Raw genomic sequence first — 24,986 nt, forward strand, 5'->3', positions numbered from 1 at the left:
TCCTTATCTCACCTTTGTAGAACTGGTGGGATCACTGCATAGAGAGAGGCTAAATGACATAACCAACATTGAAAAACTAAGCTGGATCCAGCTTTTTGAGCTCTACCCCCTGGGCCTTGACCATAAAACAATCTTCACCATTTTCTTCCAACACAAGGCAGGTTACCTGAAGATGACTGCCAGAGGTCTGGCCTTATGGCTAGTCTTCTCCTGGGGGACTGGCAGCTCAGAGGTCTGGGATGTTCCTGGCAATGCTGAGGAGAGGGGCAGAGGATGCCTTTTTAAAAGGCTGCCATCTAATTATGTCAGAGAGAATGTGGCTGGAGAAATGTACTTGAAAGGTCACAAAGGTTTGTAATGGCTTCTTGTTGCTGTGGAAGAGCTCACCACCCTTAGACTCCATTTCATCTTCAGGAAGTCTTGCCCCAGACGTGATGGATGTAATGCCTGATTAGTAAGCTGGGATCAGGGATTCAGTGGTAAGCCAGTATAGAAAGTGGCTGAGAGGAGGAATGAGAAGTAAGCCATGCTGGTGAGCAGAATGACTACAGGACACAGTAATAGCTGGACTGTCTGAGCAGACACAGGCTTCATAGCAAGGTACTTTGCACTGCTACGGGCAGTGAAGGCTTGGATAACAGAAATCAAAGGAATGGGATCTCCTGGCAGAATTGCAGATAACTCTTCTTCTGTGAGCATATGGAAGTCTGGTGAAGAATCTAAAAAATCATAAATCACAGTTTGACCTGACCACTGGGGCTCTTTAGCCAGAGGAAGCTGCATTGCAACTGAAGACTTCTCAGACACCTCCCTTCACCCACTGGCATCATTCCTCTGCCTTATTTTGGCCTTACTTCTGCCTCTGGCTCCTCTGAAAGTGCTATGCCATCCTCACATTCTTGGTGTGACCAGAAAGGATGAAAAATATGGGTGTCTCACCTTCATATTGCTGACAGTGGCTTCTAGAAATGTGTCTAAACAACTTGCTTTGATACCCTGTTATTACATTCCACAGCTAACTTGTACACTGCCCTTTATCCCTTTGAAATGTACTGATGTTTCATTTTCTAAGCTCTCTTGTTTAAATTTCATGGAGTTGGGTAAAGCTGACTGGTCTCTATAGCAATCATTATTTAATACCCTTCTCCCATTTGTTGTTCCTTCTTTCTACCCTAAACACACCCAGGCTGGGTGATGATTCATGGTACGGAGGCCAAATGGACCCATGTGACAAATAAATTTTGCTCACTTGCTTAGAACCTCTCCTGTGTCTGTCTCTTTCAGGAGGTGTCCATAGTTTAAGTTGCATTTGAGAGGAGAACACCCCAACAACTTTTATAGTGGCATTTATCATTTAGAACCTGGGAGAAGAATTATTTGGAGGAGCCCAGACAGGTAGTTTCCTCTTTTTCTCTCTAAATCCATTGTTGAAATTGGCTAAACCTTGGCCATTTCTCATCTTAACTATTACACGGCTGTTGCCTTCTAGTGTAAATACAAAGACTGTACGTTGGTGCAATAATATTAAGCATTAGGCATAGCACTGGGTTACCTCCTCATGAATTTCTTCCTCTTTCCTGTGTTGACAGAGATTTCATCAACAGTGATGAAAGAATCTCATAAACAGGGATACATTTAACCATATACATTTTCTATGAGCTTGCATAATGTTATCATCAGCTCACAGATGGAGTACTAGGACCCAGGTAGATTGAGTGGTTGCCCCCATTTAACAGGATGTCTGAGGCAGATCCAGATAGGAAAAGTGCATTCTGCATGTTTTAACTTACTGAACCTTTAGAGCTCCCTCTTGCTATAGAAAGCCTCACCCACCAAACACTAGACTGTGATGCTGAGTTCCTTTCAGAAGAAGGAATGTTTCATAGGGTCCATGACTCTTCTGAGGTCTGAGCTTTAAGAAAACTTCCTGTTTGATACTGAATATTTGCCTAAATTCCCAAGAATATATATCTGGGAGCCAGAAGTCCTACTCACCATCCCTGGAAGTTTTCCAAAAGCATGTAGATGTGGTGCTTAGGGATATGGTGGTAGACCTGTCAGAGTTACCTTAATGGTTGAATTCATTCTTAGAGTCTTTTCCAATGTCCATGATTCTTGGTAACTGAGTCAAGAGCTCCTTCTGTCTGTAAGGAAATTTCTGAGTCCTGTCTTAGCGGGTTAGTTCTAGTAGCAGGAAATTTTACACAGTTGTAAAGCTCTGAGTAAGCAACAAACAGATATGATCTTTGAGGGAGTGATAAATAGCCTCACTAGGATTGCCATGCTGATGTAAGAATCAGGATAGCACAGAATCATTTCTTTGAGAGGTATTTCCTCAGAGAAATCCACCCTATAACAGTATATTTTGACTTAGGCTGATATCACTTCAGCCAGGGACACTGGTTATTGGTATATGTTCATGTCAAGCTATTGGTATTTAAATACAGGTCTCTTGGACATCCAGAATTCCATTAAATTTAGGCATACTCCTTTCTTTACTAAGTCTGTGCATGCTGGAGAAAAAAAAAATGGAAAAGTGTGTAATACCAGTAGTATGTTTTACAGCAGTAAAAGTGCAAGTAATCCCTACACAAACCACACATAAGCTTTCTAAGTAAGTTAGCAGAATGGAAATTATTGCTGTGATCAATGACAGGGTAACCGGTTTGGATTTAATTTACTTTTTATCTCAGAAGTTTTGGCTTTGGAATCCTCTTGTTCTTGGGAATCCAAAAAAGAGGAGGAGGTCTCAGCAAATTGTTTGTCCAAGGGAGGCAAGACTACCATTTTGGAAAGCAATCTGGACTTCCAGCAGGTTGGAGTGTTTTAGAAAGATGATTACCTAAGCAGTGGCAAGGGTCCTGTTGCTGACACCTGGGCCAGCACAAGATGCTGCATCAGCCATTGTGTGAAGCAGTCACTTGTGTCACTGGATGAGAACTGTGCTCAGATGGCAACATGGCTTGTTCTTTCTTTGATACCCTTTCCATTGCTCTCCTCTTTGGACATAGCTCAGGCCATTTCAGGAGGAAGAGCGCTAGATCTAAACCACTAAGATTTTCTTGACTACATCTGTTCTTGTTCGATTTGGCAGATACAAGCGGTTGTTCAGCACTAACATCCCTGCACAACATGTCCAGCCACAAAGGCCTACCTCACAACTGCCTTTGCAGCTGAAGCTGTGTCTGAACCTGTCCAGACCACCATCTATAATCAGTGACTTCTAAAAGAGCTACCTGCTGATTCTCCAATGTCTCCATTTAATTTGGGTATCTCTGCAGCATGAGATAATACAACAGCCTGAGAGGACTACTCTGAGCCTGAGGAGTGGGAATGGCTGGAGGAAGAGCTTCTTAGGCCTGAGTTTTCTGAAATGTTTCCAGTTCTTTTTCTTACCTAAGATTTTTTTCTGCAACATATGGAGGGAGAGGTTTAAAAATAAGCTCTTTCTATTGAGTCTGGCTCCAGAAACAATTTTTTTTCCACATACACGGAGCCTGTGTGAAGTAGCTCAAGGTTATGATGCCAACAACAGAAGCTTGATGAAATGTTGCTTTAAAATCCATGTCATAACTACTATGTATATGCCCGTGTTTGTACATCTCTATACTGGCACCTACTCTGCAAGGCTGGGTGACAACTCTCCCAAAGCAATTAGAAGGCTGAATTTTAGGTCAAGATCCTGCTAAACAGCTTCAAAACTTAACAAATATCCATAGGCCTTGGTTACACCAAGCAGGTCAACCTCCCAGTTCTGAAGTTCAAGGAAAGTTATTTTTCTGGTGCTGCCTATGTAAGTAACATAGCTCCCAGTCACCAGAAAACCAGCTTGTATTTAAACTTAAATGAGACCTCGGGATCAAAATTCTACAGTTCCAACCCAAATGCAGTACATGATGCACAGGTTTCTGATTCACATGCTTAACCTCATGTGCCTGAGAAGCTGGTTAGCAGAAGAGTGTACGCAGGTGCACAGACTTTTTATATAATTTCAAACATCTTTCACCTTAAAGAGCTGTTAAGTAACTCTTCTCTATCAGTATCTGGGTTTCAGAAGAGAAGCTGCCTCATCGATTGCCTTGCTCAGGAGTAGGAGGGTTACTGTAATTATCTTGTTTGCCAGAAAAAAAAGAACATTTATCTCATTTTAGGTTAGCAGAAGAAATAGCAATTGTGAAATTTATCATTAGCTCAAGTGTATTTTTATTTTGCTGATGAATAAATGTTGAATGACCGACCTCTGTGCTAGTATTGCTCCTGTTGTTTCCGTAGGAATTTTATATTAAATTTTCCATTAAATGCTGGAATTTTTCAAGACATTTGACTGACCCAAATAAGAACAAACCACCTTATGTGTCCTGCATTTTAACATTTTGAGGTGAGAGAACCAGAAGCCATCAGTTTCCATGCTCTAGAAAATAAAGAATATTTTTGAACATTTAGCTTATGTTACACTATGTTCATGCCAAGCAGTGCTGATCTGTTGCAAACTTGTTTGAATTAAACTGAAGAGTCCCAAGGGGGATCTTATATCTAATTTGTTTGAAGATGCTGCAAGGCAGTGTGAATCACAAGAATGAAAGAGAAGGAAACCTTTCTGTTATTAGATCAGCAAGTCTCCAGGAGTATTACTCTCGTGGAGTGCCCCACAGCTGTTGGTCACCTTGAAAAGAGTAAGACACCAAGTGAATTCCTCCTTCCTAGAATCCATCTCTCTGTACATCCAAGTAAGGACCGGAAGTCTGGAGTGAAGAGGGCACTTTGGCAAATGTGGGACTGGCATGGGGGTATTGGATGAAGGGCTGTCCAACAGCACAAATCAGGCACAAGCAGCAAAAGGTTTGCCCCTGCACTGTCTTCTGACTAAGGCACTGACAGAACCTCCTGCAGAGCTGGAGAAGTGACTCTGAGGGAAGAAGTACAGGGACAGCTGATTCTGAGCATCTATCCATACCTTCTCCCACCTAAAGGTGTTTTGAAGTTGTGTAAGTGCTAGACATTAGAAGACATCAGATACTCAGACCTTGAAAGTACAGACTCTGTTTACTTGGTATAGCTCCAAGCTGGGATTTATAACCAGTGTGGTAGGACAGCTTCTCAGAATTTATAGGGGCTGACTATTTAGGCACTATTTTGATGACCAATCTTCAGTCCAATGCTGAGCCAAGATTAATTTACTGCTCTGATAATACAGTGTTCTTTTTGTTAGCTTCCCTCAATAATACTTATAGCTTACATATGTATCCAAATATGTATGTAGCTTATTTGGATGCTGTTTTTATTTCATCTTAGTTTAAGACTTTTATGAACATTATAATAAAATCATGTACAAATGCCCTCCTGATACTTCTTCAGTAGGCAATAACAATTGACCAGAATGGATATTACCAGGCAAAAAGCCTGACTGGATTCGCTTAAGAAGTCAATGATTTCCACACGTTTGTTTCACTGACAGCACATTTGGCTCATCAGCTATGTAACACCCTGCCTGTACACTCAAGTTTTCAGGACAAAAGAGACATCTATCCACTTGCTGCAAGGAAAATGACGAATGTTACTTTTTTGTCATGGACAATAATTTTGTTAAGTTACAAAAACTAGGAAGCTGCCTAAATAAAAGCAATTGTGCTATTGATCATTAAAACAAGACAAAAAGAAGCAAATTTGTAGTTCCCAGGAATAGCTATTCCTGTAAAATAATAGAATTTATTCCAGTAAAATAATAGAATTTTTAAAAAGGGGAAAAAATTACTAACCACCTAGAGATAAGAAAACAAGCATAGATACTAGGAATTTCTAAAGAACAAATTGTGCCGGAGAAACCTGACTGCTTTTTAAAATAGAATTACAAAATTAGTGGATGATGGGAACATGATGGATTTGATACATTTGGATTTTAGTAAAGATTTGATACATAAATCCTACTCAAAATTAATGCAAATGGGTTTGGCTACACCACTAGATGGACTGAAAAATTGGCTGGAGACCCACAAATAAAGGATAATGATGCATTAAAAGGTATTGTGTTAGATGGAGAGATCTCCCTCCCAGAGATCAGCAGTCAGCTCTGTCCTATTTAACACCTCTTGACATGACACCTTCTACCTGAAAATCAGGAAATTTTGTTAAGAGAGTGAAATATGGAAGGACATGAGGGATAGACCAGCTGAAAATAAAATGGCATCCCTGTAAAAATACAAGTATTGTCCAACCCACAGTATATAGTCATGAGGAGGTCCCTAGAAAACATCAGATGAGAATAACTGCAGCAGGAACCAATGAGATAGGAATTAGCTGTGTGTTTCAGTAATAGAGCTGCAATTCACCCCAGTGTGGAAAGACCAGAAGGCTTTTGGAGTATCTTCTTCCCACATATGCCTTCAGTGAGGTCCCAGGCAGGTTTTGATGGTGTAGCTGGGAGGGCAGCTCCTGGAATCTCTCTTACTGCATGCTGGAGACAAAACCGCTCTAAGAGATTTTTCTCCCCAGAAACAACCAGTATGGACAGAGTGAGGTCAGCCTGATTTGGGAGGAAGCCTTTAAACAGATCCTTGTTCATTTTTTAGAAATTGTAAAACCATGAAAGGAAATGGCTATAAAGCAAATTAAATGCATTAATAGCAGACATAAATCCCCATTTTCCTAATGTTTTCCCATTCTCTATCACTCACTCTGTCCATTTGCAATTCCAGCTATTAATCATCTAATCTTAGCATCCATCCACAGGTGTACGTGAGTGTCCCAATGACTTTTGAACCTGTAGGCCAATTCCAGAGAACTTTCAGGTAGGTAGTACTTTTCTGTACATTTTATTACATTAATTGGCTAAGAAAGAAATCCAGTGACTGCCCTCACTGAAGTGTGAGCGTTATCTCCTGTAAGGCATCAGAGAATGCACACATGATGCAGTCTTGAGAGACACATCCACAAGGAAAACCACACTTCCTTGGCTGGTGCCACTGCTCATGAAACTTCTGCTTTTCTCTGACCTCCTTCTTGCTGAAAACCACCACCTCTTCCTATTTGCTTCCCTCATGTTTCGATTTTTTCACTATTTCTCTTCTTATACTGCATTTATAACAGTCTGCCTCCTCCCCTCCTTTGCATTTGCTCCAGCCTCTTGCCCATGCCTTGCTGTTTTTCAAAATGTACTTCTTTACCTATCTTGGTCTCCTGTCCTCTAAGTTCCTATTTCTAAGTCCTTGATTCTTCTCACTTACCTGTATTTTTCTTTCAGTCTTCCATATCACTTTATTTCCACAGTTTTCTCCCACCAAAAAAACCTTGCTAATACTATTTTGATACTTGTTAGTAAAACTCCTGTAAACCTTACCCAGATGCATACACAAATGGGGTACACTAATATTTATTGCAGCAAATTCCTCCCTCTCCAAAGTATTGAAATGAATAACAGAAATGATCTCTCTTTTGCTAGAGAAAACAGTTTTAAGCTCCCTAGAGAACTGCAGTGATCATTTTAATAATGTTCTGTGTTAAAGCAGGATCAGACTCACAGATCATCAGAGCAATAGTAAGATTTTCAACATGGCAAAATTAGGAAAATTACATTTTTCCTATCCTGGTCTGTTGGCAAACATTTGGACTGAGCAAGTGTGGAATTACATGAAATCTGCAATGTAGCACTTACACCCTCTGCGCATAAATGTAAAAGGCTCGGCAAGGTCAGAATGTTCTACATCAGTGAAGATGTTACAATTATTAGTAGGATCTCTGTAATGCTCAAAGCTTTCTCCTAAATACATGTGCACACTGTGCACAGTGCAGCTAACAGCACTGTGAGAAACCTTCATTTTTAGTGTTCTAGTTTTAAATTCTCAAATCTTTAACACTACATAAAGTCACTTAAAAATTAAATTCATATAATAGTTCTTACAGGTCTTTAAAATGGAGATTAAAATGTCTGGTATTGCACTGTAATTTATTGTTATTTAAATTTCTTATGCCTTTTGGTTGCTTAGGCATTTGCATTTCTATTTATTTCCTTACTTTAAAACCCACATCTATTTAATGAAACAACAAAGCAGATGGGAAGTAGTGGAAGGGCCACTCGACTGTGGCTAAGAAGTTACAGGCTTTGAACTGTGCTGGATAACCTCTAACAAGCCTCTTTACATCTTGATGTCTCCTTTTCTCCTTCCACTCTTTTACTGTTTCATCTGCTTACAACCACGTGAGGACAGAGACCTTCACTGTGTGTTCCCATGATGCACAGCACAATAGTTTTGATATTTGGTGAGGTCACCATGAATTAAATGACTTTGGTAGTGCACTTGATAACTCAAACTGCTGAAGAGATGTCCTCCAAACACCACTCCAGCCCATGGGCCAGGTACTGTACAACTAGTGAGTGTTACATGAATGCCAGGAGAGCTCAGTGAAGGCCACAAGAAGCCATTGCATCCTTTCCCTCCATCTGCATATTTTCACCTGTCTTCACATTGTTCTTGAGTACTGCTAGTCTGTATGATGGATGTTTATCAGAATGGCATCCTCACAAGGACACAAAACCAACACTTTTTTTATGCTCAGATGATCCTTATCTGCATTTGGAGGTCAGAAATTTGACATGCTATTATTAATACAGCAAGATGGCAGGCCAGTCAAATAGAGGTGTAACAAGCAGGGACACCAATATTTCCTTGGGCAAAGAAATAAATTGGCAAAACCAGCAGTGTGTCTTTTCTCCTGGTGTCTGCCAGTAAGGCCCAATCTCTTGAGGAAGGCCTGACATGGGAAGTGTCACCAACCCTTACACAGGGAGGCCACTCAACTCCTGAGCTTCCAGAGCACAAAAATGGAGGTGGGTGTGATGGTCATTAGTTTTCTGCCAGTGATTTGTGACTCCTCCTTAGAGCAAGACTGAAGGGTCTGTAAGACAAGTGGCCACACAGCGTAACAGGCAGTAGTTTTTCCTTTTCAGAAATTGTTCTGCTGTGGCACTGGAAAGCAGTGCAGATGTGGGTTTCACTGAGCCTCAGCTCAGGTAGAGTTTGTGTTCAGACATTTCTCTCTGCCTCTTTCTATTCGTGAGGCAGCATAAAAGCTGCCAGCTCACTCAGGTAAGGCAGGAGCAATAAAGATTTTCTCCTTTCCTCTCTGGGTTTTAGTAAGAGGATTATACATCTCCTCCTTCTAGAATAAACCTCTTTGCAGAGAAGATACTTCTCAAGCCCTCTTTGGAGATCAGGCTCCTAAGATCAAGACTCCTAAGATTCAAGCCATCACAGCAGCCAGTGGGAAATGAACCCCAGTTAAAAGGGAAAGGCTTTTACAGCTCTGAAGGAGTGCAGGGCTTGGACATACTGTACATGCTGCCATGGCAAAAGGATCCTTGTTTGGTTCACAGCTATTGGAGACAGAAAAAATAAGGAGGCACAAGCACAGGGCAGAGTTCATCTCCATCCAAGATGACAGGAGACTGTTGCTGGAGACTTGGGAGGACACAAACCCTCCTGCTGAAACAGGTTCACCACCAGGGACAACCCAAGAAACTAGAGAGGGAACCTCTTGCAACTTTAACCCTTGATAAAGTATGTCTGAAAACAGTACCCAAGCATGCATGAGTGCATGCAATGAGTACGCTGTTAAAAGAGAGGAAGCAAATTAAAAGCTTTAAGACATGGTTATATGTTTTACTACATTTAGCCCAAAGATACAAAGGACCTTTAGAATGATCGTAACATCCAAATCAGACTTAATCACTAATACATTCCCCTAACTTTGGAAACATCAACCAGCAATTAACTTGTACAAGTTACTCTGTTTACAAAACAGCTACATATATTTTTAAATGAAAGTCTGTGTGACAAGTTAATAAAACTACTTACTTCCACTGAGCCTCCTCAGCACACACTAGTCTTCCCTTCTGCTGAGGCCATCTCAGCTGCTGTGACACGACAGACCTGCTCTGGCTCCTGCTTTGTCTTCTGTCTCTCTCTACTCCCTCTGTAGTAGGTCACTCTGCTGTCACTCTCTTTACTCTTACTGTAGTTTCAGGCTAATGGCACAAAAGTACACATTTTGGTTTTAGCATTTTCTATGGCTCCTTTGGTCATCATCTTCACCTACCTTAACCTTTGTGCATCATTTCAATGTTCCTACCTGCCTTTTGGAGCAGAACAATCATCCTGGTATGTATGTACATCTTGCTTTTCACCTCAGACCATAAGCATCCCATCATCAACATAGAGAGGGATAGTCTGATTCATCTCCATGTCACCTCATCTTTCCAGCTTTCTTCTTCCTGGCCACGCAAAGAGCTGTGATGATCACAACAATTCACAGGAAGTTTATTTCTTGATGGCACCTGGAGGTCCTGGCAATTCCTAGCTCTCTCTTTGCTATCCACTTTCCAGGGGCAGAAGCTGACACATTGTCCTCTATGTGAAGAGTCACTGGGGAGAAGGGATTGCTGGAGCTTGACGTGCTGCTACTGCAGCACTATGTTCTTTCCATCTCTGTGTTGACCATTTTACTGGTTCTTCTGCACCTTTGGATGGCTGATGGATGCATCATATGTAACCTGCTTTCTGCTTGTACACACAGTGTTTGCCTGGCTTGCCCAGTGAGATGGTTGGGTTTTGGAAGCACCAGGTGCAGCTGTTGGGACTGCTGGTTGGAGAAACATTTGCCTCCTGAGCCCGTTAATTAGCACAGTAACGGTAACTGTGCTCCATTAGCCAACCCATGTGGTCAAGTCCCCTCTCCGTCCACCAACCTTGCCCTTAATGAGAGCTGGAAGGGGGACACTCACAAAACACTGCCTCAGAATAATATTCGGCTTTGTCCACGCCGGTAACGAGAGCTGACAGGATCACTACGTCCATTTCTCTTCTAATTAGCACACTTCCAGCTCGGCCTGAGCCAGCAGCCAGAGAAAAGCGATCGGACAACCGTACCGAATCACAAACACAAAGAGGCCCATTCCCTGTAATTAGGTGAGACAATCCCTCAGTCTTTTCTCGGCTGGAGCTTGCCGGTAAGACTCTCGCTGTTTTGGTAAGTCCCAGCAACACAAGTTACACGTCTCCCCAGGACACTAATAAGCCCCTAATTGTCTTCCGCTTCACACGGCTCGTACCATAGGTCTGACTTGGGGGAATTCTTCTAACAAGCGGCAGCCAGCACTCCCTGCGCCACAGACGGACAGGGAGCCGCCTCTCGGGCACCGGCAGGAGAAGGGGGACAGGGAGAAACAGCCAGAAAAGCAATCCAGGCACTGGGGCTCAGCTATGTAGCATGGGGCCGGTGGCTGGGCATCAGCCACATGCTGCTAGGAACATGGGCCTTCTCCATCCTTTCTCCATCTCCACTGTCCACCTGCATGGTGGAAACCTGAGTTCAGCTCTCTAAACTCCAGTCTTATCCTCTGTCATGTCCAGTGGTACACAGGTACTTGCGCTTCCACGCAGAAATGCACCATCAAAACCAAACATCTGACTGCAAAGATTTGGCTCGAGTCTCTGCTAAGGCTTGCTGGGGGCTGCCCTTAGAGAAGTACTGCACCTGGCATGTGCTTTTCTCCAGCGAGGCCCTGCCATGGGTCGGCCCCAGAGTTCGGGCTGGGAAGGAGCATGTGTGTAAACAAGACCATTGCAGTTCTCGTGTAAGGGAACACGTGCTGGGTCTCACAGGACAGGTTTCCTAAGATTCTCACAAAATTATTAAAAACATGAGTTGTGAGGTGGGTAGGAGACTGCAGCTCAAGCTCTCTTATCAAAACAAGGCAAAGAAAGACACATAGTCCCTCTAATTTCCAACCTGACACTTTCTGCATAAACCATCAACCAAATATTTTTCAGCAAAACATTTTCCCTAATTTTTGAATACAAGCTCATATTGAGCAAAATATCACAGCTGATCCTGTTAAGGATACTCGTGGCCTGCAGATCCATTTGACTCCTGTGCAGCTGATTACAAACTGATCCCTTCGGCAAATCAGGGCTCACCTTGATTCCTCCCACAACGGGCCTCAACAGAAGCAATTTCTCCCGTTTTTACAAGTGCTATTTGGCTTCAGTGCTCAAAGCAGGGGGAAAATCCTGAGACAGGATGACAAACTGATCCATGCAGTGTACAAGAGAAAGAAAGGTGCCATTGCTTTCCCTGAAAGGTAATTTGGGATAATCAATATACATACATATCTATATATTTATATAAAAATAAATTAAAATTAGCTATAACTAACAAGTTACTTTAATACAGAGAGAGGAAAACAAACTGAAGGCCACAGAACCAGGCAGCCAGAGCATCTGTGCCCACTTGGGTCACTCTGCTGGTCTCTTGCCCCTCATTCTCATGTAGCTGGTGAGTTCTCTTCCTGCCTTTTCATAAGCAGCCTGCCGCATTTAGGCCTATCGTAGTAAGTGGAAGATAGCAAATGGCAAATTTCTGCTGCTTCAAAATTAGCTTAAAATTCTGTGATTATGAAGAAAATGGTGCCTGGTATTTTTGAAAGGGAAAACCTCCCTTGCATGTAAGTGTCTACAAGCACAAAATTTAATTACCCTATATTATTATGCCTACTCACCAGCTATGGGCCACAGAGCCAGCCTTTCAAGTGATACAGAACCAAGGCAAGTACTTTGTCCTCACAGAGATCTGGTCAATAAATAAGGTGCAAGGTCATTCTTATTACCCATTTTTTCTACTAGCAATTAAGTAAGGGCTTTCAAGCTCAGCCCTCTTCCTCTTTTCTGTTCCTTACTGAGGTGTCTATAACAGAGACAGGCAGGGAGCATTCGGGCTTCACTGGTCACTGATCTGTACTATAGGAATCAGCAGGCAGGGCAGAGGTCAACCACACAAACCCAACAAGAAAACGCCTATTCTGTACACTCATCAGCTGCCTGGAGTCAGTCATCCTCCTCAAAGAGACACGATGGAAAAGGTCAAGTCTAAAAACTGACAGTTTCAGTGGATGATGAAGTCAAAATGTGAAGGGATCCTGCCATGCTGAAAAACTAGCACAATCTCTAAATAAAACTGGCATTGTTGCACATACTCTATGCTGAATGTGGATTACACTCTATAGCAACTGGATCAGTCTGGATCTCTGGCTACTTAACCTTTTAGCTGTCTTTCTGTGGACTTTATGATTGGCCACAATTATTTGAATTCAGGATATTGCATTTCACATTCACATTTCCTGAAAGAAACTCAAAACAGCGATGTAAAGATTGGCTTGCAGAAATAATGTGTTCCAAGAATCATAGCATTATGTAAAACCAAAAGGATCCAGTCTTCTTCATTTCCTTATCCCTGATTTTCATTGTCTCTCTTTTTAGATTTTTTTTTTCTCTTTTCTTGCCTTCTAAAAATATCGAGGTGCATCTCTTATCAGGCCAATGCATATTTGGCATCACACATGCAATACCCTCTGGATGTATCTGGCACCCTGGATGATGTATATGCTGGGATGTGCACATAGGAGTAGATGTGGGTTTTGGTATTCTGTGGTGGGAAGGTTTTGCTATAGTGATAACAGAAATGTGTTTACAACATTTGCATCTGTTCTTCTAATTGTTTTTATCTGCTCAGAGTTGTTGCTCCATGGGAAGTTTCTGTCCAACTATAAAATTTTGGGCTGAAGATACAGAGACAACCTTCTAGAAAATTGTCTTTCAATGAATTATCATCTTCTACTAAGGATTATTTAATGACTTCTTCAAAAGTGTCAGTACAGACTGGCATATGAAGATGGGAGTACAACACTAAGAAGTGAGGATTATTTTCATGCTGTATCAAGTTTGCATGCAGTTTTCAGATAGTTCACTCAAAGATGTGACACATTTCCCTACTACAAGTATCCTTGTTGCTTGAGGTTCTTACTTAGGAGAAACTCAAATGTGAGGATGTTTGAAGTGCTTCTCTTGAGATTGTATCTCTGGTGTTTTTGAATGACTGCTGGTTCTAGGGGAGTGTATGCATTACTGTGGACTTTCTGCAACAGTAATTTGCAAGTTTTCTTTTTCTTTTGATTGCATGTATCTAAAAATTTCTATTAGTTTAGAAGTACTACAGAAATGTTTATGAGAAGTTACTGAACTTGTGGGAGGCCAGGAATCCAGGATTTCAGATGATGTGACCAAGATGAAATTTACCTTTTTCACATACTGCATAGGCTGATGATGGAATTGCCAGGTGTCCATTCATCAGCATGGAATGGTTGGCATCACTGTCATTGTGACTTGGAAAAATTGTTGTTTACTCAGGCTGGCATAGAAGACAGACAACTGAACATTGTGAACACAAGGAAGGTGAACATAACCATGGAACAAAAACCATAGTAGAAGCTGAAAAATCATGAGTAGTGCACAGACAGTAAAGAAGAAAAAATTCAAACAACTGTTCCTTACAATAAAAGAAATGAAAGGTTCAAAATGGAATTATCAGGTAAGCAGATTTAAATCAACTTCCCTCTCTAACTTTTTTTTTTATTATTATTTTTAACCTTTCTTTGTATAACTGAATTATGGAACTCACTGTCCTGGGGCATTTTTCAGGTCAGAAGAACACACAAATTGGGACTAAAAAAAATTTATGGAGGGTAGGGTCTACTGTGGACCAGATTCAAATAAAACAGATTGCTAGATGCTATGTAAGTTACCCTAACACAAAATCCCTGTGTAAGCCTTTTGTTTATATCCTTCCCTATCCTTCTACAACTGTTTATAAGCAAAGAGAAGACTACAGATAAGACGGGCTTGTGATTTGACTTGTGATAGCACCTAACATTTTTACATAACATAAAAATCAGTAAAACCAGAATAAGGTTCAAACACTACCTCCAAGATGGATTAGTCAGTTTTCACTAATCTGTCATTTCTAGGTGTCTTGTTGAGGGAAATATGAAGCAAAGTTGAGAACTGTGAGTTACAAGACTGTTACAAAATTGTAATTTTGTAATGGCAAAACTCTGAGTTAAATGGAATAACGTTATTCAATTGCCAGCGCACATAGACTTTTATTTTGATAATAATTAACAAAACAAACAAAAATTTCTTCTCAGTTGGATTAGATAGCAAAGCATTTGATAGTCCAAGACTGAAATGAATGGCCTTTATAACTGAATGTACGTAACACTGGCATTTAAAAGGAACCAAATAAATATTGAGTTTACTTCCAAGAAACTCATAGTAACATCTAATATACCAATGAAAACACTTTATAAAACAGCGCATCAGCTTGATTAATATTACCAAATCTTGATTTTTTTACACTCTTCATTCCCATCAGTAACAAAAAGTCACTTGGATTTTCCTGTATAGATAACTGCATGGATGTCAGGAAGGATAGCATTGAAAGAAAAAATAGAGTTCAAAAGGGTATGAAAACCCTTAGCAGCATTTGGATATTGACAAATATTTATTTACTGATGGGAATGGAACATCCACAGGCCAAACCCTGAGGTGGTGGCATGCAGATAAGCGAAGAAGAGCCTGAGAAATAATATTGCCTAAGTGGCCAAGCAAAAGCTTTAGCATCTCAGAGGGCTATTTTGGAAACCCAGGCAAACCTCTGAGGTTTTCATTTGCATTTTATTAAACCCAAAAGCAATAACAGACAGAAAAAAATTCTCTGGCTAACACACAAAAATACATATAAATATTGCCAATAAAAAAATAACATCACTGACTCATCTCTACAGATGGTAAGTACAAAACCAAAAAATACCACAATTCTGAAGCATATGTTAATGGCTGCCTTGTAGAAGGTAAGTACTGTGTATGATAAAAGGAGATTTTTCTTCTTTTTTTTTTTTTTTTTTAACATATATATGTTACTAAAAACTACCTAGAGTTCAAAATTCTGCAGATATCAGAAAATACACATACACTTCCAGGACAGGCTTTCATATATTTTCCTATATCCTCCTTTCAGATCTCAATTCCTTAATGTGTTGGACCAAGAAACCTCTATAAAATGCACAAACTCACCCTGGTGGTGCAGATGAAGTATCCCATTTTGTCACATACGTGTACATATATTACATATATAGTATACAAACTTAAATTTGCATTTCAAATGTATAATTCAATGCTTAAAGCTGCATCAACATCAGTTTGCACCATCGGGTTTTTTTCTGTTCCTGAACTACCACTTTCAGCTTCTCTTCTCATTCATCTGTCTTAATTCTTTCTCAAGGGACGGAGTTCCTGTTAAGCTCAGTCCTGCATAAACTGTGAAGGACACAAATAACTCTGTTAAGTTTTAAATCAGGCTCCTGATATTCCTAAATTTGTGCAGGGTCTTTTTCAGGATATGGGGTTTAACTACTTAGTTAACAGGAGCTGTCCAAAACAAGCCTAATTCTGGCTGGCAATAACCAAAGCCACAGACTGCAAACCAAAGGGTCACCAACAATTTAGTAAAAATTGTCAGAAGTCTATTTGATTAAAAAAATCTCCCCCTCCTTATTGCACATGCACCCAAAAAGAGTCTCCTCTCTCTGCAAAGCCAGAAAAATGCAGTGCTGTCAGGAGAGCCTGTTACATGTACTATTTCCAAATAATTTCTCCTCTCATATGTGACTACAGCCTGAGAAATGACAAGTTTTGAAAAGCCTGCAAGGTAAAAATAACATTTCTAAATAGAAAACCCCCTATGCTCTTCATCTAATGTTTCAACATTATGTGGTACCCTAAAAAAGAACATACTTACTAATGCTTAAAATGTTGTTTTCTAGGAAAAGGAAAGAGGATGGAATGAAAAACATTATTCTCTTGCATAAAACAAAAAGTCTGAACATGCTCTATACTTCTTCCAAGGGCTGAATATGTAGAAGTGTATGAACAGAAGAAAAAGGCATTAAACTGTAAGAACAGTGTGCTGAAGCTGAAAGGGAGCAGCTCACAGAATTTTCTCTTAAAAATTCTGGTTTTGTAGGAGAAGAAAATTTGGAAGTGTTGGTTTATAAGCAATTAAAAATACCACAAAACATTATTTCTAGAAATGTTGAGATCCTGTATAGGCAGACCATCCTCACAATGTGGCTGACAATCCTGTTGCCACTTCTTGGAGTGATAACTGAAAACATTACCATCTTTCAACTTTATAACTCTTTCCAGTTTCTAGCTCTGCAAAGAAGCAAAGAATTGCAGAGGGCTGACAAAGCTGTTTCTTTGTGTACTGGCCAAAGCTTCTGTGAGGACATCTTCCTTGAGGACACAGTAACATGCCTTACTCCCTGTGGTCTGTTAGTTTCAATTTCACTTAGAGAACCACTTAGCAGTGAAATGAAGCTCCTGGCATACCAAAGGTCTGGAGGTCTTCCTCAGAGTACCAGACGTGCTTCTCTGAAGGCAGTGAGCAGCTGGAATCTAATGCAGAGACTGCACTTGGCTTCTACACTAAAAGCACATGCTCCTGCTGAACTGGCGCTCTTGGTCAATCCACACCCCAAACTGTGCTCAAATCCTTCAGCACAGGAGTTGCACACAGGAAATCAATGCATCTAAGACAAAAGACACACAAAAGGGTCAAGGCCTCGTGATGGACACTGGCCAGTGTCAGATCTGCTGTGTACCTCAAACAGGCTGCCCCTGAGAGCAGCTGAATAAGGACACTGACTTCACTTTGAACTGCTGGTTGAAACAGGTAACTGTGTCACAGCATGTCAGGGTCAAGTCCTCCTGTTGGACATCCTATGGTCAGATGAAGTCTGAATTCCAATGCAACCAACTGCAGTCCTTGTGACCTGTGCATATCGTACGTTTTTCCCCATAAAGAGATGAGCTGTGGAAGCAAAAGGAGATGTTTGCTTCTGAAGGTCTAGAGCAAGAGCTTTGTTCTTCTTAGATGTTCTGGGCTTCATCTGGATCCGCAGTACATAAAATGACCTGGTTGGGGTATTTTCATCCAAACGCTAGATGCAGCTACTTTTTGGGTTTCTCTAGGATGTTCAGGAATTTCCCTCGAGTCATTTCTCTAGCTGAAATCACAACGGAGGAAAAAGAAATCAGTATTTTTTTAAAAAGCCAAGAAACTCAAACAACTGTATAATTTGTATAACTGTATAACATAATTTAACCATAGGAAAAGAAATTCCTTTAGATTTGTGCTTGTACCAAAACTAAGAATTATTTTTTATCTATTAAAGTGGAAAGTAAATAAAACTGCATTTCAGCTTGAATTCCTGACATCCTACAAATGCAGGCAGGGTCTGGAATCTTCTAAACTCAGCAGTAATTCCCACAGGCTGTCTCATTACATACAATCTATGCTTTCTATTCCTACTGCATTATGCTCTTGCAGCACCTCCTTTTCTCTGTACTATCTGTCTCTGAATGGTGAAATCCAAATCTCCATCACTCTATCTCAGCACAATTGTTCCTGTATGTTATAATCTGTCAGAGATTCTGGAATTCTTTTTTTCTCCGTTTCAAGATTATTGGTCCCTGGATGATGTGGTCTTCAACAGAAATTAGGCAGCATTTTCTCTCTCGCAGCAGTGTCAGTCCCTGGATGCTGTAATATAATGGGGTTTATACTCCTTCAATGCAGTTCATCTATGGATAGGGTAATTAAGTAAAGTTTATAGAGCTTTGGTCTTCTCTTTCTCTCTGCATTGTCAGTCCTTTGATGTTTAATACGGCAAGGCAAGGCAAGGCTTATATGTCTCTCTCTCACTCTTGGTACCATCAATCTCTGGTAGCTGTACTACAGCAGGGTTTACACAGCCACTTTTCTGCATGAGACATTTCTGACTTGAGAATCCATAAGCTCACAAGCTGGCAGAGCAGCCCTAATACTATTTGTGCCTTGCAATAACAATACAATGCATCAAAGACACCACCATTAGCAACTGAGGCTTGGAGAAAGACAATCTTCCCAATGGTGCCCCTCCAATTCCTTTGAATAAAGGTGTAAGCTTTGTGCTGGACTGGCAGGCATCAAAACATGGAGGGTTTTATTCACAGGAATGCTGAAAGCATGCATGTTTCCCACACCTAGCCTCCAAGACAGTCTAGAAGGAGATAGGAATTAATTTTCTGTTTTATCCATTCAATTCCTGACTTCCTACTGAGACAAACATCAGAAATCAAAATTAGCATAAAAACTGGAGATGGGTTTGTTGTTGATGTTGAGTTTTCTTTTGACATTATTGATTATCTGTCAGAACAGGACTAAAATATAATAAAAATGTTCAGCTTACAATACTCAGTGTGCACTCAGATAAAGACATTTTGTTATTGTTTACATAAAAGTCAGAATTTGTGTCTTTTAAAGCCTCTTCTTTAAATTATTACATTCTAATTTGTTTACACAAAATTTTATCATGAGGTGTAAAATTGCAAAACAATTAATTGTATGTAAAAGTATGTAACCTGTTACATACTGATACTTGTAGGCTGCAAAGTCCATTGTCCTGAGTGGAACATGCTTCAGACTGGCTGCAGGTTCAAGCAGATCACTGCACTATTTGCCTCATGCCTCCAGCTGTGAGTTATATCACCTGGGATCCTGCTTCTGATTCACAGCATGAATTATCACAAAAGTACTCATTTGTACCTCTACCTCCCCAGCCCCAAGATAACTTGTATGTTTTAACTGCTGCTGAAGTGACACAGGGATAGAGGGTACTGCAGAAGAACAGAGTGAATTGCTATTTTGCCAGGAACTAAGTTGTTATGCACAAAGAACATGACTAAATAAAGCTGAAAGATTTTTAAAATTTCAGCTTGGAATAGATTCTTAGCACTGAGTTCTTTGACACCTCCCTGCCTTGCTGCCACAATAGTGCATGGTTTTAAAACACTCTTAACTGAGAGAAGCACAAAGCTGAACTGTAGTTGATAAAGTGGAAAGTTTTCCAGAGTGCAAGTCCCATACAGGAGATATACGAATGCATGTCAATTCTGTTCCCCCAAAGAGGGCTGCACCCTATAAATCAGGCAGAGCATAGACTCCTTCTGTGCGCTGAGTGAAATTACTGTGGGTTGGAGGTTGCTCCAGAGCACGTGCCTGCCTGTTCACTTGTCATCGGAGATGTTAACATTTCTGATTAATTCACAGACCTCTCATTTTATTCTTCATTCCTTTATCCTTGCTATCCTGTTCTGCTGCAGCTTAAAGATTCTTACCGACCTGCTACAATAATCACCACCCGCTCCCCCCCCAACCTGGTGAAATTGTTTAGTGATGCCAACCGCGCTTTTAATTTGCAAGACATCAGACACAGAGGTAATTTATACCAACATCTGTTCATTTCTGACTTCTGAAACAAACTCGCACATGCTGCTACAAAATCCCATTAGGAGCAGGAGACAGCCTTCTGCTATTCTGTATTCCTCGTCTCCTCACAGACTCAGGCTTGCACCAGGGCTTTATCTTTAAAGATATGATGCCAAACTGAGAAAGAAAAAGGATCTTATATCTTTGTATATGTATGAAAATGGCCGGGAAGAAACATCCTCATTTGGCAGAAAAATCACAGCCAAACTGAGGGCAAGTTTCCACAACATTAACAATCTTGTCTCCCCTGCTTCAGCTGCTTCCCTTATCTGCCCAAGAACCACAGTTCAGTGTATTCCTGGTAAACACAGGCCAAATTTTTATTACATGGTACTGTGTTCAAACATCTTGGCTATTCCTTCACCTTTGTTTCTCTTTAATCTGCACTGGAGTATGATTTGATGGATTTTGCACAGTAAAAGGCTCTAATATTAAACTGACTTCTCTGCTCAGTATTGCTGCTGAGAAATGAATTCTTAATAATAGGAATATCATTTCCACTGGGGTCTTATGGAGCTTGTTGGAGTGAGGGAAGAGCTCGTGAATGAAGAAACCATCACCCACATTCCAAATACGATTGAAGGCTAAGAGAGATGGTAAAACCAGCTTTAAGCAACTACCCAAGGGACCAGCAGAAGCCATTTGAATAGTAGACAGAGGTAGATTTTTTTAATTAAAAGGTTGGACAAAACTATAGTGAAAACCTCAGGGATTTTTTCTTTACAATGGTTGTTTAAACCATGGACTTCAAGGGAAGAGAAGGTTTGAGCACAGGTTTCATTGTACCAGCAAACACACACTACAGAGGCTGCGCAGCACGAAACAGAAACATGAATCTGCATGACAAGTCACAATTTACAACCTTGCCTATGCTGTGCATCTATTACAATAGAAAAATCAACAATGGATACCATCGCAATAGCTTGGGTACAAATTAACCTCACCTACTAGGGAGGAGGAAGACACTGAACTCCACAGAAAAAAACACTTTAAGATGATATCAGCACTGCTTGCACTGGAAGTAGTGCTTGAATAAACCCTTTCAGATAAATGTATTGAAAAATGGTATCAGGCTATTATAATTAACAGAGAATGCTGTACTGTAGGAATTAAGTTTGCTGCCTGGCAAGATCTGACAAGCAGATCTCAAGAACAGGTACTGGGTAGGAAAGGCTGGGGCTGAAAAGAGGAGGAGACATTTCTACTCAATAGGGGAGCAGAATAAGGTTTAATATAATCTCCTCTTTAGAACTTCAATCCCTCAATCCCACATTTAGCCTTGTTGCCTCAGGCTCCGTTTTTACTACAATTGTCCCCAAGCTGCCTCTCTGCAGTAAATTTTGTAGTTGCTGGTTGAAAAGATTCAGTAGTACAGATTGATTTCCTACAAGTGAGGAGATGAGGGATTACCAAAAGCAGTCCTGGTTAACAAGATTGGGTGCAGAATCTCCTGCTAGAGCAGCCCACTCTGCCAGTGCTTTGCATCCTTTCACTATGACATATGGGTTTCATTACACAAAGATTTTCCTGATTTTAACTTGGAGGCGATTACATTGGAAACTCAGAGCTATCTTTACATCTGTAGCAATTTAAAGGTTAAGTAACTTTTAATCAAATGACAAAGACTCATAATGTTTTTTCCTCGATTGAAAATGAAAACTGCTGTTCCGGATATTCCTTCCAGTGACAATTTAATTAGAAAAAACCACTGCACTGGAGATTGGGGTCCAGCCTGATTGCTCCCCATAAAAAGCCTTCTCACACATACGGCAGCACAGGACACACTGTGTCATAAGGTCTGGATAGCCAGGAAATAATGGAAGGATTTACTGCTTTAAAATCAGCAAGGAAAACAGTGATTTATACTTACATAAGCAACTTTCATCCAGGAGAATCCCTAAGCAACACACATACGTGCACACTTTTTAAACACAACATACACTTAAATATATCCACGACACACTTGGGGATAAGATATATGTGACAAACTGTATTTATCACACATTCATCATGAACATTATATCTTCACTGCTTACTACTTCTAGGCTTATCTAAAAATCTCAAAACAAAGCTTGCAAGTATCTTCAAATTATAGATACTTTAATACAAAGTCACTTGCTTGAGAAGCACTTCTTAGCTTCTCTCCCAGATGTACAACTTATGGGAAAAATTTGACTGTGATCCTTCTCTGACCTGAAAATATAGCTTTGCTGAAATCTAAAGCTCTTGCTACTAATAAAACCCAGAAATACAATTAATGTTTTTAGCTCTGAAATGTCTTGCAGTGTCACATTTTGAATGCCACATTCTTGCCTACAAAAAGGTTATCTTAGGCACTGTTATACTTTGTTAGCTTATCAGTTATTCCTCCCATTCAGTTATATTTATGGTAACTAAAGAACTTGTTTTTCAGCATGGAAGGATTCTTTTAAAGTACTAATCATGCACTCTCAAACTACAGCTGTGTCCTTGGACTACACAGAAAACAAAACTGGAAAGGTTTATTTCTGAAGCACTGTCAATGGAAATTGCCATTTTAGGGCAAAGAATATGAATTACAGAAAGACAGCAGAACACTTCTCTGGTTTTTAACCTTTTATCACAAGTCTGTTGCATCAGAAATGATTTCTTATGTGCTAAGATACAATGTTAAGATAAGAAGACACAATGATTCTTTTTCTTAGTTGGCAGGGCATAAAAAAGGCCTAGAGGAATTTGCCTGTGAGCAACTGTGGGAGTGACTGAATTTATGAAAGCCAATTGCAAAGTCACATCTTTTAGTTGGGCTCAACTTATATTGCATGCAGACAAAAAATAAAAAAATAAGTCAGGGGATGAGGGTTGAAGGCAAAAACATAATTTAAAATCAGCAAAACTATTTAAGATTGACAATATTACTGAACAGCCCTCAAAGAAAAAAGAGGCATATGACAGACAAGACCAGGAGAATATTATTACCCAGACAACATAATCTGAACTTCTGTCAGAGAAAGAGAAACTGGGCCATGCAGATCTATCTCAAACCAGACCCCCAAAATCCTATCAATACCTGGCACCAGCTCACTCCTCTTTCTTCACAGAAAGAGCTCCAATTACTCTGCTATCTGCTGTGTACTTCCTAATGTAAGTGTCAAATGAGCTGCTACTTGATGACTGTTGGCCTTTGACGAATACTTACCAGTGAATGCTACCCCATGCCCAATTTCAGCGAGAGCTGAACAACCATCTCAGGAGAGCAGTGGCTAGTGAAAACAAGGTCAGTCACCTTCACTGGAGGCACAACTGGCACATGCAGAGACTCCAAGCTGTGCCTCAGGAACAGTTACACTGACACTGAAGACTACTGCAATCACCTAACACTCATGAAACACATTCCTCAGGTAAGATGACAGAATCAGCATAAACCTCCAGGTGGAATAAGCTTGCATTACCATGGCATCTCTCACTAATCAATATCAAAGCACTTGCAGAGTTTATCAAGCTTTACAACATTCTTCAAACATACAGTGGTTTAATTCCCACCTTACAGATGGGGTTACAGCCTCAGTACAGACTGTTGTGCTTTCATCCCAGCCAGCAACCAAGCCCCATGCAGCCATTCACTCACTCCCTCACCAGCAGAACTGGGGAGAGAATCAGAACGGTAAAAGCTGGGAAACTTGTGGGTTGACATAAAGACAGTTTAACAGAGAAAGCAAAGCAAAACAAGGAATTGATTCACTGCTCCCCATGGGCAGGCAGGTGTTCGGCCATCTCCAGGAGAGCAGGGTCCCATCACACATAATGGTGAGTTGGGAAGACAAACACCATCACTCTGAACATCCTCCCCTCCTCCTTTTTCCTCCGACTTTCTACACTGAGCATGATGTCACAGGGTCTGGAATATCCCTTTGGTCAGTTTGAGTCACCTGTCCCAGCTGTGTCTCCTCCCAGCATATACCTCATGCCAGTGTGGCAGTACGGAAAGCAGAAAAAGGCCTTGGCTCTGTGTAAGCCCTGCTCAGCAATAACAAAAACATCCCTGTTATCAACCTGTGTTCAGCACAAATCCAAAACACAGCCCCATACCAGCCACTGTGAAGAAAATTAACTCTACCCCAGCCAAAACCAGCACAAGATGTATGCTAAAGGAGTCAGCAACTGTGCTAGAATTCAGGCTCTGAAAGATGAGCTCTGTCAAGTCTTGCTGCAGCATTTTTAAATAATAACACCCCCTTGGTACAAAACATCACCATCCTTCCCTTGGTGAATGAGACAGCAGAATGTGCACTTTATGTCAGCTGTACTTTACCGTCTGGCATGGCTTGTTTTGAAATGCCAGAGAAGGTGAAAGCTTGCACAAAGCCAGGCTGTGAGTTGGAGCAGGTGAGGCACAAGGACTGCTCCTCCCAGTGTACTATAAGAACAGTCCTCTCTGATAGAGAAGTGGTAAATAGCTGAGACTGATAAAGTTTTAAACCACTGAAACAGTTTAGTGAGTGTCTTAAGGCTAGAGCCTTAAGAATTGTAATCAAATACCTAACGCTTTCCTGAATTATTAAATCCTTACGTGACCTCTTTCCACCTTGGTTTCTCCACACATAGTAGTCATGGTTTATCTTATGCCTGTAAGAGATCTCAGAGATCATTCAGGATTATCCAGCAGTGATAGCAGATCTGCTTCAGATTAATAAATCCTCAAAAATGTTATTGTTGCTATCAATAAATAATAAAATTATATCTGCTCTAAG

The 24,986-nt window shown here is 40.6% G+C and overlaps 1 protein-coding gene and 1 long non-coding RNA gene across 6 annotated transcripts in view; one reads left to right on the plus strand and one right to left on the minus strand.

Moving 5' to 3' along the window:
- Positions 1-24,986, plus strand: part of LOC125327028 — a 54,615-nt gene that overhangs the window by 20,746 nt on the left and 8,883 nt on the right. For 2 of the 5 annotated variants that reach the window (XR_007204115.1, XR_007204117.1), the window contains 4 exons: positions 3,095-4,839; positions 6,727-6,785; positions 14,235-14,415; positions 16,709-20,727. This is a non-coding gene — a long non-coding RNA (uncharacterized LOC125327028). Of the gene's footprint in view, positions 1-3,094; positions 4,840-6,726; positions 6,786-14,234; positions 14,416-16,708; positions 20,728-24,986 lie in introns of those variants that run through there. The other 3 variants (XR_007204113.1, XR_007204114.1, XR_007204116.1) reach the window with 2 other exon arrangements.
- The window catches only part of LIN52 (lin-52 DREAM MuvB core complex component), a 41,701-nt gene continuing 31,681 nt past the window's right edge, over positions 14,967-24,986 (minus strand). The window contains exon 6 of the mRNA XM_048305886.1: positions 14,967-17,953. Coding sequence (XP_048161843.1) covers positions 17,898-17,953 — 56 coding nt within the window. The 3' untranslated portion in view covers positions 14,967-17,897. The remainder of the gene's footprint in view (positions 17,954-24,986) is intronic.

This window comes from Corvus hawaiiensis, chromosome 6 (assembly GCF_020740725.1).
Source record: "Corvus hawaiiensis isolate bCorHaw1 chromosome 6, bCorHaw1.pri.cur, whole genome shotgun sequence".
In the NCBI taxonomy this organism is placed as follows: Eukaryota; Metazoa; Chordata; class Aves; order Passeriformes; family Corvidae; genus Corvus; species Corvus hawaiiensis.